General features: G+C 48.2%; 1 protein-coding gene across 2 annotated transcripts; it reads right to left on the reverse strand.

Annotated features, from left to right (window-relative positions):
* Window positions 1-632: 632 nt before the first annotated feature.
* ANXA4 (annexin A4) lies at window positions 633-11,490 on the reverse strand. Of its 2 annotated transcripts, none has more exons than XM_032092136.1 (13): window positions 11,208-11,490; window positions 7,904-7,958; window positions 6,754-6,829; window positions 6,268-6,362; window positions 5,874-5,987; window positions 5,613-5,703; window positions 4,871-4,950; window positions 4,421-4,477; window positions 3,904-3,997; window positions 3,310-3,405; window positions 2,824-2,882; window positions 2,417-2,539; window positions 633-2,158 (listed from the first exon to the last, which is right to left on the reverse strand). In XM_032092136.1, exons 1-13 carry the CDS (start codon window positions 11,330-11,332, stop codon window positions 2,099-2,101), a joined length of 1,125 nt encoding a protein of 374 aa, XP_031948027.1. In that variant the 5' UTR covers window positions 11,333-11,490; the 3' UTR covers window positions 633-2,098. The 2 variants fall into 2 exon arrangements, with proteins under 2 accessions (XP_031948027.1, XP_031948028.1); XM_032092137.1 differs by lacking the exon at window positions 11,208-11,490 and adding an exon at window positions 10,505-10,746.
* Between the last annotated feature and the right edge of the window lie 1,098 nt (window positions 11,491-12,588).

The raw sequence follows: 12,588 nt of genomic DNA on the forward strand, positions 1-12,588 counted from the left end.
GCCGCGGCGGGAGCGGGGCCGGAGCAGCGGCGGAACCTCAGCCCCGGCCGGCGGCGGCCGCGGCCCCGCGGCTCTGCGCCTGCGCGGGCGGGCCCGGGGCGCTCCTGCGCTCCGGGCGCCAGAGAATCTCCTGGTGGTTAATGGTTTAAATTGACTCCTGAATTTATTGTTTTACTTAATCGCAACTAATGCATATGTGTTAATAACAAATAGTGCGTTACTCTTAAATTATTCTTAGCCAGCATTTAGCAAAGTTGTCATAAGCTGCTTTTGTAGAAAGCTTGGGAAAATTACCGAAACTGTTAAGTTTTGGTCAACAAACTCTGATGTGCTTCGATGAACAAAGCCTGGGAGACAACCGTGTTGGTGAGGTTGGACATCTGGACTGTAGAATTTATGGACAACAAGGACAATTCCAGAAACCAGAAGATAAAGAGGAGACAAAGACTGAGTTTATGCGTTGGAAAGTCCTTATCGAAGGTAAAAGATACAAAAAAGACTAAAACCGTGGACTAATTAGCATAAGGAGCAGCCCCGCAGCCGCTCCTCCCCCCGCGGCAGAGCACGGGAGTTCGGGACAAAACAAGTCTTTGCCTGTGTCCCCTCCCAGAACACACCAGCGGGACAGAAAATACAGAAACAAATTCTTTATTCATTTTTCCATACTCAGCAACCTGACCCAAGGCATTGAAACCCAACACGACCCACGGCACTGAAACCCACCCCCAGCCCACGCACGTCCGCAGCTGCTGTGCTGTGCTGGGCATTTCCTTGTCCTGGACAGAGCCCTCAGAAAAACTGGATGAAGCTCTGCCTCCTCTCCCGGCAAAAGTCAGGAATGTGTCTACAATGGCAGCCCAGAGAACGAGAAAGGAAATTATTTTATTGGAGGTCACAGAGGCATCTCCTATTCCAGCCAGCAGCAGCCTGTTCTAGAGGAAAATGATGACGGAATTGGGGTGTAGCCACCTCAGTGTTTCAGCTTTGACGATGCAGCCTCAGTCTGATCTTTCACAACAGGATTACACACCAGCAGTAAAAAATAAATTGCCAAGCCAAAAGAGAATCCCATTTTTGTAGTGAAAACAGTGATCAGGCAGGTGTGTAGGGGGAAAGTCTCTCCCAGAGGTTGGTGTGGACGTTCAGGAGAGGCCTAGGCACAAACCCAGGATCCCTCATCGGCCCTGTGACATGGGGCAGCTGTCAGCCAGCGTGGGGACACCTGGGCAGGTGTCCCAGGGAGGTCTGGGGAGTTACCTCAGGGAGACTTGGGGAGCTGCCACAGGGAGATCTGGGGAGGTGTCCTGGGAAACTCTGGGGAGCTACCCCAGCACCAGGCTGATGAGGTGGGGTTTTGGGGACAGCTCATTCCTTAAAAGGCACCATTCCAATGACATCACTTTATCCAGAGCAGGGTTTGTATTATAACCCTAATTATTTATACCCCCATGACCAAGCAGACAGACCAAAAGCACAGGGCTACTCTAACCAGGGTAGAAAAAGGTTTTTCTGATGTCACCAATGACAACTTCCCCACTTGCAGATGTACAGGCAACATATACATACAGTACAGCCAGGCTGTTAATGCTCCACACCAACAGAGGCAAGTTAATATGTAAACGTGCTCGCATTTTAGGTATTTGGGTTCTTTGTGTTTTAATTCTACCCAGAAACTGAGGCAAACCCGTGTTCTGCAGTCTCCATGTACCAATGAGGTTGGCTTTTCCCTATGCAGCCTCTCACACTTTGCATCCAGGTTTGCTTTAGTCGATGCATTTTGCTGGTGAACACAACAGCAAAGGGGCAGCTGGTCAGAAAACAACTTTTATACCTTTGGTTATAGCATTCTGTGTAAGATGGGCTTCACCAGCCCAGTTAGTAGGCAAATGGGTCTTCCAAGCATGAAAGTGTATCAAAAGGGTCAACCAGAATAGCCACTATCTAACCAGTGCATGAACTAACCTAAGTCAATAATCAGAGTAATTAATAAGGCATTTGGGAAAAAATAAAGAAATCTTTATCATGATTGGGCTCGATGATCCTAAAGATCTTTTCCAACCTAAACAATAATTTTATCAGCAGGTCCCCCAGGTCTCCTTTAATCCTCCCCACCACACAGCCTGAGCAGAACCTTCCTGTAGTCCCCTGAGCAGTCTCCCTAGAGAGAGCAGAAAAAAGGAACACCATTAATTTTGCAGCTCCATGGAAAGCAGGATTCCTTCCAGCATAAATGTCTTATTGTAGTGTTTGTACCCTCTTTGACAATTTAATAACCAAGAACATTCAGGGAAGTTTTCAGTACATAAATGTAAAATCTCCTTAATTCCACCTCCTCTAAAATACCCAAAAGGCATTGAGAGGGTCTCCTTGAAGCTGCTTAGCAATCCAGGTCTGTTTGTAAGATTCCAGAGCTTACCTTAATGAAGGAGTGGAGCGATTTCCCGTACATGGCCAGGAACTCCCTCCTGATGTACAGCATGTCTATTTCCGAGCGGGACACCATCACCCGGATCAGCGTGCTGTCATCTGTGCCCAGGCCCTAAAGGAACACAACAACCAGCTACAGCTGCAAAGCACTTTGGACAGACCAGTGACAGACACAAAGGTTTGGCCTTCTGTGGAATCCATTCCTAGTTAGATCATTTTTGCATTAATACAGGGATCCACTTCCAGCTCTGAGCTTCCTGAAGGAAAAGAGGTCCACAGAAAAGCTCAGACTTCTTTTTTTTCCCCCAATTAACACAGTTTCTTTTTCTCTAACTGCTGTCATGCTAGTGACTCAAGCATGGAGAGGCAGGGGGGAAAATACCAAAAGCTCTTTACCTTCATGGATTTGTACAATCTTTCAGCAAAATATGCAGGTTTATTCCTCAAGCACTTCACTGTAATGGGGACAAGAACAAGAGAATTAAAGCAAATAAACACTGAAGGAGAAGGTCTTCCAAACCCTTCCAGCACTTTCTCAGTGCAGATGTTTATTCTGTAAAAGTGCAACTCAACAAGAACAGTGCGGACATCCAGAATCAGTCACCTGCTGTCAATCAATGTCTCTGTGCCCAGTGTGCAGCAATAGAATATTTTTAAGGCTTTAAAGCTTCCAGACAGCAAATGTCAGCTGCCAAAGCATCCCTTGGGAGAGAAATACAAAGCACAAAGCCTTCCTACCAGGTTGTATCTGCAAAGATTAAAACACTGTGGCTTGTAAAACAGCGAAAAAGAATCCGCCTCCTGAAGCTGTGTAAACAGTCAGGGCAAGAGACAGTATCTTTAATTAGTTTGTAGACCAAGTTTAAAAAGCAGGGAACTCACCCACAGCTAACAAAGCATCCTCGAGGTCTCCTGACATCTCGGATTTAATGCTCTCTGTGATGTCCTTATTAGCAATCCCTCTGTACACATCAAAAACTAGGAGAAAGAGTTGGATAGAAAGAGCCAAGTGAGCTGCCTCAGTGTAACCCCCGAGGATCATTTTGCAAGATCAAGCTCCTCATACCCTGTACAAACATTGCACCATTACTGTGACATTGTAAGCTAAATCAGGGCTACCCCTCAGAAATAATTCATTTTAATTATCAGCTGTCTTGCTAATTAGCCAACCACTGCTGCTAGGATTTTCCAGAACTGCTATTTAATGCAGACAGTTTCTATGCTTAGCTCTGTCCCATGGGACACACTTCATTATCTCCAATTCACAGGCTAGAGCAAGTTGTGTGGATGTTTTTCTCAACTCCCATTTTGTCTCAGGAGGGAATAAAATGGTCCAAAAGAATTGAATCAGTTGGCTCCAAGAATATCTGTTGTCTCAGGAAGGGATCACAATCAGTTAAGAAACAAGTACAAAGCTCCTACAAAAGTACTGTCCTCAAACAAGGGAAAAAGTCCAGGACACCAGAGAGGTCCTACCTCTTAGCAGGTGGCACCTGTTCCGTGTGCAGAGGATGGACATGAACTGCACCTCATCTGTTCCCCATTTCTTCTCCCCAGCTTCATACAGGCACTTGAAGACATTATGAACAGACAAAGTGAGAACACCAGGTGTATATAAGGAGGCTTTTACTTCATAGAACCATTTGGTTTGGAAAAGCCCTCTACGGTCATCAAATCCAACCCTTCTCCTGCACTGCCAAGGCCACCACTCACCCATGTCCCCAAGTGCCACATCCACAAATCTGTTAAATCCCCCCAGGGATGGGGACTCCACTCCTGCCCTGGACAGCCTGTGCCAGAACTGGACAGCCCTTTCGGGGGAAAAATATTTCCTAATATCCAATCTAGTCTCTGCCTAGGGCACTGCTGACTAACAGAGCTTCAGGCTTACTCATCTACCTTGAAAAAAACTGGTCAAGAAACAGCAGGGATTCACCACACATCACACATACAAACCCAGACAGTTCTTGCAAGGAAGCAAATTGCTACACACCTGAGCATCTTGTTGAGCAAGGGCCTCATCCACAAATGTTCCCTCATCTCTGTTACCCTGCAGAGATACAAGGGTGAAAAAACTCATTTCAACAGAGCAACTAATGGAAGTAAGTCCTGCAAATTCCCCATTCGAAACCAGTTACTGGAGATGTATAATGGGGTTCTTAACATTGAATAGTGGGTTTCAAATACAGCAAAATGTGATTCAGAAGTGATTTGTTCTTCCTTTTGAAACAAGCAGCCATCCACTTTAATTTAAAAAGAACACATGGCATTAAAGCATGCCCACAGTGAAGCTGTTCTCCCTGCAGAAGCTGGTGTGAAATGCTGGTGAGGTGAAATGCAAGAGAACTGAAATAACAGCCAGCCTGAAGCACCTCATCAGTGAGTGAGAGATGTCCAGCAAGCAGCAGATTCACTCCCCTTATTTCCCCGATCCTGGACTCACCGTCGCGAGGGACACGAGGACTCTGCGGAACACGGAGGATGTGTCAGAGACAATGTCGTCCTCAAGGGTGGAGCCGTATTCTGCCAGAGCGCACACACAGAGCAGATCCGTTACTAACAGCTCACAGAACCACAGAACTTCCTGAGTGGGAAAGGACCCACAAGGATCACCAAGTCCAACTCCTGGGCCTGCATAGAACCCTCCCCAAGAGTCCCACCTTGTGCCCAGGAACGTTGTCCAAACACTCCCTGAGATGATCCATCAGGATTGGTGCTGTGACCTCTTTTCTGGGGAGCCTGTTCCAGTGCCCAGCCACCCTCTGGGTGAAGAACCTTTTTCTAATATCCATCCTAAATTGTCCCCAGGATTCAAATTGCCTCAGCAGTGCCAGCACAGGGGGACAGGCACTGCCCTGTCCTGCTGGCCACACTGTGACTGGGACAAGCCAGGATGCCCTTGCCCTTCTTGGCTTTCATCCCAGCAATCCAGCTATCGTATTGAGTGGTACAGGGCAAAATTAAGAAGCACAGCCAGCATAAAACTGGCAAAAGAACCACTGTTGCCAGACCTCCAGCTGACAGACATAACCACCTCTGGGTGCCGTTATATTTACACCGACTCAATTTCTGGGTGGAATTCTAGTCCTTGATGCTGACAGACCCTTCTCCTGCCTCTTCACACACCCCTGCACACATACAAGTGGCTTCTCAGCCAGTATGAAGTCGCAGAGTGAGCTACGTACGGAGCTTGTAGTTCTCGTTGATGTGCCGGATCTCTGCGTTGGTGCGAGAAGCCAGGATTTCAATCAGGCAGCCTTCATCTGTTCCTGCTCCCTAGGGAACCGCAGAGACAAGAGCCAAGAGTATGACAACTGTTTTGAAGGGCAACTACGACTTTTGTTTATTATATTTAGGTTAATAAGAAATTAATAATTAAGATACAATTACACCATTGCATACTTAATTGACCGTAACTCATGCAACGTAAAAAAAGATTTCCAAACCTTTAGAGCCCTCCTCAGTTCATGCACATCATACATGGTGGTAGGAGTCATCAAACCAACAATCACCCTTTCAAAATTCCCACTGAGCTCAGACTTCAAGTCATCAATCAAATCCTAGAAGACAGAAAGAGAAGAAAGGAGAAGACATGGCCTTTGAGAAGAGGAAGAACTCGTTCACCACTTTTCTTCATGCTCCAACCCTCCTCAGATGAACAGTCACTCTGAAGTGAACAAGACCAAAAAAAACTTGGCCAAGGAAAGCTTGTGCTCAGCGCCAGTCATACTCTTGTGGAGACTGGGACGTTCTTCACATTTCACCCGAGTGATACAGACCGAAAAAGATCCAAAAAACCCCCAGTTAGAGCCCCAGCCGCTGATCTCTGAAGAGACCTACCCTGCCAATAGTGCTCTTATAGGTGATCAGAACTTGCTGACGTTGGGAAACGTTCAGTTTGGTCAAGGTCTCAATGATGGCATCTTCATCCGTGCCTGGAAGGAAGCAATGAAAACCAGTCAAGCTGCTTGTACCAGAACCAGAGGCCTGCTCTGGCCTTGCCCAGGGTGTGCCATTGGCCACACCACCTTACACACATCCTTGCACAACCTGGGCCTCATCTGTGCACAAGTGCCTCAGCCCAGCAGCACCACACTACAGGAGAGAGAAAACAAGAGCCTGATTGAGGATGCTTTTATGGCCAAAACTTGGATTTCCTGAAGGAAAAGAGGGGGGGTTCAAGTTGCCCAGTTCCCTCCAATGCCCTCACCGGGCAGTGAGGTGATGCAAATGGCTGAACTTCCCTTCCAAAAAACCACTAGTAAAAACCTTCCCAACCATCACAGCTAAAAAAGAAGGTGTAACAGTGGAGGGAGAGCAACTTACCAAATCCCTTCATGGCCTTCCTTAGTGCCTGTGCTTCTTGCTCAGCACTGAAGGTTGAGACGCCCTTGACTGTCGCCTAAACCCACACAAGAGGAGTTATGAAAAGTAGTCACAAAGTGAGACACACACAGAGTAGAGCTGAATTTTAAAAAAAAGACAATTCAAAAGATGCAAACATATTTTTTGGAAAGTGGCAGCAAGTAAAGTCCACCCTCCAAACATGATTGATTTTAAACCGGGTTCCATCCTATCCTAAAAAGAAATGGTTTGTTCTAGAGGGACTTCCCAGCAACAGAAGAAATAAGCCACAGGGACTCAACTGAAAGGAGAAAATATCTTAATGAGGTTGTGCATGGAGTATCTGCTTTCCAGTTAAATAAGGCCTAACATTTCTGTTCAATCCAGCTTCTAACCATCAGTTTTCCATGTCAATCATAGAAGAGGCTGCTCCCATCAAAGCCCCATTCCTGACTTCTCTAAGAGCAGTCAAGGACCACCATTCTGTTGAACAGCACACCAGGAAGTGCAGTGTTTTACTTGAAAAGGTTATTCACAAACAGGTTTCTCCTGCCTCTGGTCTAGTGCCATTTCTGGGGAAATACACTTTTCTTACAAAGCTCTTCATGTTCCCAAGAAAATAATCAGCAAAACACTACTTAACATTCAATGGGCAGAAAAATGTTCCCCTGTCCCTGGAAGTGTTCCAGGTCTGGCTGGAGGGGGCTTGGAGCAGCCTGGTCTAGCAGAAGGTGTCCATGCCCATGGCGGGAGGTGGAACTGGATGACATTTAAGGTTCCCTTCAACCCAAACCATTCCAAGATTCTGTAATAACAACCATAGAAATGGCTGCCTTGCAGGCTCAACCTGGAAAGAATAATATGCCCAGGAAGTTTATCTGGAGAAATTAATGTTCTTTGAATTAATATCTGATCAGGTTTTCCATTAACTCGCCAAATGCAAAAGCCTGTAGGTGTGGGTCATTCTCCTCTACAAGGAGGAAGCAGAGAGAGGCGATAAATTCATCCCCTTGAAGAGACAGACAGCGACAGTGTTCTTCCTGCTGTGTCCTTATCTGAGCTACACTCCCCACATTGATCAGGTCAGAGCAAAGGCTTGGCACAGCCTGGCACAGCAAACACACACACTCACCATCGTCTCGGATTTGGTCAATCTGTTATTGTCTGCGTCCGGGGCACTTAGACAGCTGTAATAAAAAACACAGGGAGTGTTAGTTTTCTAGCAAATAATTAATAGAATACACCTTCCCTTGAAGGTTAATGAAGCTCGTTAAGTAACCATCTAATTCTTTGAGGATTAAAAGCAAGATTGAACAGCCCAAGTGAACGCCCAGAGCAGCTTCCCAGAGTGTCCAGCCCTGCTTAGCGCTGGGCAAAGGCTGGATCACGACAGCACAGAGCCAGGGCCAGGCTGGAAGGGATGTGGTGGACAGGCAGGTGATTAGCACTGGTAATTTAATATGATTTTTCTCTAGTGCCAGCGTGACAGCCTGGCTCAGGCTACAAGGAGAAGGAGACAGTGTTGCCCTGGGAGCAAAGAAAATAGACTTGATTCCTATGTCCTTCAAAACACATGGCTTTGACCTTGGCAGGTGAGAACTTGAGGGTGAAGCAGGGTGAGGATGAAGTAGGGTGAAGGTGCCCACACAGCCCTAAGCCTTCATGAACCTTCCTAGGAGGCAGAGACATCGTGGTGTAGGTGAGGACACAAAGGACAACCTTACTTGAGCACTGGGCAGGAGAATTATTTTTCCTCTTAATATTTTAATAGAACATTTTATATTCAACATCCCCTCAGTTTGGTGCACTGTGTCCTTCCTTGTAGGGCTGCAGTTTTAACTGACAAAACCCTTGAAAAACCCCAAAGCTTTCTTGCCATCTGCCCAGGGTTATTAGTTCTGTTCATAATTTTGTTTTCAATCATAGAGCCTTTGCATGAACACACCCAAATTTTCCTGTATCCCTGGTCACTTGACAGGATGTCACGTACCAGGACAAGGTTCACTTCCCCACAACTCAAGTTTATCCCAGCATCTCAGGAGAGGAGTTAGGAAAGGCAGACTCAAGGAGATACCTACATACAGTAGGGTTTAATTAAATAAAAAATAAATTCAAAATATGCCAACACAGTGACAGCAAGTAAAGTCCACCCACCAAACGTGTGGTTTTATTCCAGGGCTGAGTGAGTTCTCTCATTAAAGCCCTGAAGCAGAAGCAGAGGTGCCAGCAGCGAATGACATCTCTCCCCAGTTCTACTCGTGGTGCTTAATAGCTGCTATCCAAGAGCCCAGACAGTTGTGCAAGAACAGGAGTGTGTTTGCTCATGCTCCACATGACTCCTACAGCCCTGGGTGTGCTGTTCAGGCCAGTTAACTCTCAGTGTGGCACTTGCCATGGATGTGTTATGCACAGGCGCTCCCGGGTGCACCTCCACCTTACTACACCCTGTGCAATCAGGCAATTAGTAGTGTTGAGTTTGCTTTCTTTCATCTGATCATAAATTCCAGTGATCACATTATGACCTAGACCTCAGAAAAGTCATCTTTGCTCTTCTCTAATCTTTTACAGAAGTAAAAAGCCAATTCTATTTGCTTTAGTCAAACACTAAATGAAGGCTCCGAATTTCACTGCTGTTTTTATGATGCAGCTTTACCATCCAGCTGGTTTGTACAAAAGTTTAGCAAGTCAATTAGAGAGCAAAATAAAGGTCAGTAGCAAGGGAAAGGGAAGCAGAGAAATTCTGAGCGCAAATGAGCTGGCAGAAGGAAACCAAACTATGAGGAGAGGCTGCATGTACTGGATTCAGGGCAAATGCTCTCACAACATCCATTTACAGCAGAAATACCACACTGAATATTGACTGCAAGATTTTGATTTCTTCATCCTGTGAACACCACTGGGAATTGAAAGAGCAGAGCACTGAAAAGGCAGCAGTGCAAACCGCACTGCTCAATCTGCAAATGCTGGTTTGTTCCTGGTGCATTTCTGTGGGAGAAGGAGCCACTGAAGTTACAGGTGGGAGAGCTCAGCAGCTCAGCCAGGCTGTCCAGCAATGGCCCCTGTAACCCTTTCACAGCTGAAGGGGTCTGCAGCTGGGGCTTTAGGCGAATGAAACTCTCCTAAGCCACCCCTTGGCAAGCAGAGAAGGGAATTTGTCAGCAGATTTGCCAGCGCTCAGCAGCTTAACACAATTCCTGGCCTGCAGCTCCATTAGGAAAAACAGCTTCAGGATAGGAACAATACTTCGCTCTGTGTTTTGAAGAATTAAACTACACATGCAAGAGTCAGCCAGCCAGTGCTATGGTCCTGATGTTATTTGCTTCACCCCAGAATAAAGGCCTGGTACAGTAAACCTGGCTTAGAACAGGCTCAAAACACTGTGCCCAGGTGATAGAGTGCAAGTGTAGGAGGGATCCCTCCCATTATTCAATTATTTTTTCCATGGATGATCTTTTCCTGGCAGGCTTTATCAGCTAATCAGCCTGTTTTAAGTCCATATCAACATCCTCTAAAAGCTGAATCCAGAATAAACTCAATTTATCAGGGAAGTGCTGAGACTATCATGTATGCTGGCCAGTTCAAGTTCAGGCTTGAACACAATCAGGTTTTCCTGACTGTGCTCAGAGCACACACACACACAGGAGCCAGCAAGGAAAGCTTCCAACAGCTTAAGAGGATATAAACACAGGGCGTTTTCCCCCCCAGTTTGAGCTCGCAGCGTTGCCTGTCCTACCGCTCGGATCTGGACGGAAACCCACTGCTTTGTGACCCTTTTCCTTGCGAGGCAAACACTGGACTTGTCTGACGAGTTCCTTCATTCGGTGCACGTTTACCCAAACACAACCCACACCCTGCGCCGGATCAGCTTTTCCACAGCTCCGTCACGGCCAGCTGTTCCCGGTGCGCGGGATGCAGCCCTGGCAGGGTCACTGACTCCGAGTTTGCAGCTCGGGAAGGGATCTCCCGTCTGCCACGAGCCCCGAGCCAGCTGAAATATCCCAGCGCCTGCCACACGCTGACCTTTAGCTGGCCACTGCCCTCAGAAGGAATAAAAAAATGATTTTATAGCCTTGTACGCCTCATTCAGCCTGTGCGCCCACCCCGAACCGCGTCAGCCCCCGGCCATGCCCTCCGCGCTCCAGCGGCCAGCGGGGCGGACGCGCCAGCCTGGGCACGGCACAAATAGGAACCAAAACCCGCACTCCCTGTGCCCGGGAAGGGTCAGCCCTTCCTCCATCCCACAGCTGCCCCCTGTCCTTCCTCAGCCCCCGGGCTGCCCCCGTGCCTTGGCATCGCCCAGCCCGGGGCTGCCACTCCCGCACTGCCGGCACTGCGCGCTGGAAAGCGGGGATGGCGCTTGGCAGCTTCCCAGGCACCTCCAGCCGTGCAGCCCCGTCCCCATGCCAAGGCGGATCCCCAGTTCGCTTGGCACTCACCTGCTGTCCCACGCGGGTCCCTGGCAGAGATGGGGAGAGCTCTGGTGGCTGTCCTGGGTGGCAAAGTCCCCGCCCTGGCGACACGCGGCAGTGACGTGAAGGAGCTCCAGCCCGGCTCTGCCCATCCCTAAACAGTTGGTTGTAATCCAGAGCAGGGAGAAGTTGCCCCGGGAGCCTCACTCACATTGCACGTTTGGGATGAAACGCCAAACTGCACTTTTGGGGTTACACGGAGGGCTGGCAGGTTGGGACGGCTTCCACGCTCCCCGGCATTCCCTGTAGAAATCCCTGGGAACAGAGGGGCTCTGGCTGCAGGCTCTGGTCTCTCACTCATGTCTGCGGCAGGGCACACCCGAGGGGGGAGCGAGGGGGACGACGGCGTGGAGCGCACAGGCAGCAACATCCTCGAACAAGAAGTCCTGTTCCTCCCCCGGTGTTGTTTGTGGGGATTTCTTATCTGTGTCGTGCCTCCTTTGCTCCCCCAGCACCCCTCTGGGTCTTCAGTATCCTCACCCCTTGTCTAAGAACTCTACATTGCAAATAGCCATGATTTCAGTAAGGATGATTCTTTGCATAAAGATTATTCGTTTTGCCCCAATAAATGGCAGTGCCCTCAAGCCAAGACCCTTCAGGCAAAGGGACTTCACTTTTGCCCTGATGTGCCCCCGCCAGGGTCAGCCATAGACATGATCACAAGGCTGACAGAGGGAAATGGGCCTTGCAATAGACATATCTTGTCCTCAAGTGTTTATCCTCAGGACCTTTGGTCTCCTCTGATGCCAAAAGTGCTGTTATTATCATGGGTAAACCAACAGTCTCAGTTTTTTTCCCAGCTCATACGACAGGCCTGTCTCATCCCTGTGCCTCTTTGCACATGCTCGTTTGCTGGAAGGGACCTAAATTTAGCAGCTTGGATGCAGGCAGGCTGTGCCCCAGTGAGCATGTCTGTGTGGTTTATTTATTACAGCTCCCGCTGCAGCTCAGCCTCCCAAAACAGCTCCACAGAGCCCAGCACTGCTCATGCAAGGGGACATGGACCAGGGGAACAGAAAAGCCAGGTTCAAGCCTCAAGCCCTCTCCTTTTGCATTGCAGAGCTTCTTTCCTTGCAAAATCTGGCACATGACCCTGACCAGGATTCAGTGTGGACCAGCACATTATAAACTGTCTCTAAGGAGAAACTCTTCTCTTTCCTACATCTGTGAAAGTTTCCATTCTCATCTCTTCTTCTCACGTCAGCAGTCCCTGCTCTGGGCCCATTTTAATCCACCAGCAGAACTGCTGTGTTTGTCTGTCTTACGTTGCCAGCGATTTTTTTAGCCTGTGCATTTTCATCCTTCTGTTTGCTTCCCAGCCTCTTCAGCCCCCAGGACTGGAAGGCTC

Source organism: Corvus moneduloides, chromosome 27, assembly GCF_009650955.1.
Source record: "Corvus moneduloides isolate bCorMon1 chromosome 27, bCorMon1.pri, whole genome shotgun sequence".
Lineage (NCBI taxonomy): Eukaryota > Metazoa > Chordata > Aves > Passeriformes > Corvidae > Corvus > Corvus moneduloides.

Bases quoted from the DNA above. Each gene is read 5' to 3' on its own strand.
- ANXA4 (XM_032092136.1), bottom strand. From the start codon at position 11,332: ATGGGCAGAGCCGGGCTGGAGCTCCTTCACGTCACTGCCGCGTGTCGC. The intron at 5,988-6,267 runs GTAGGTCTCTTC...TCTGTCTTCTAG, and splicing joins ATAAGAGCACTATTGGCAGG to GATTTGATTGATGACTTGAA. The intron at 2,883-3,309 runs GTGAGTTCCCTG...TCCCCATTACAG, and splicing joins GGATGCTTTGTTAGCTGTGG to TGAAGTGCTTGAGGAATAAA.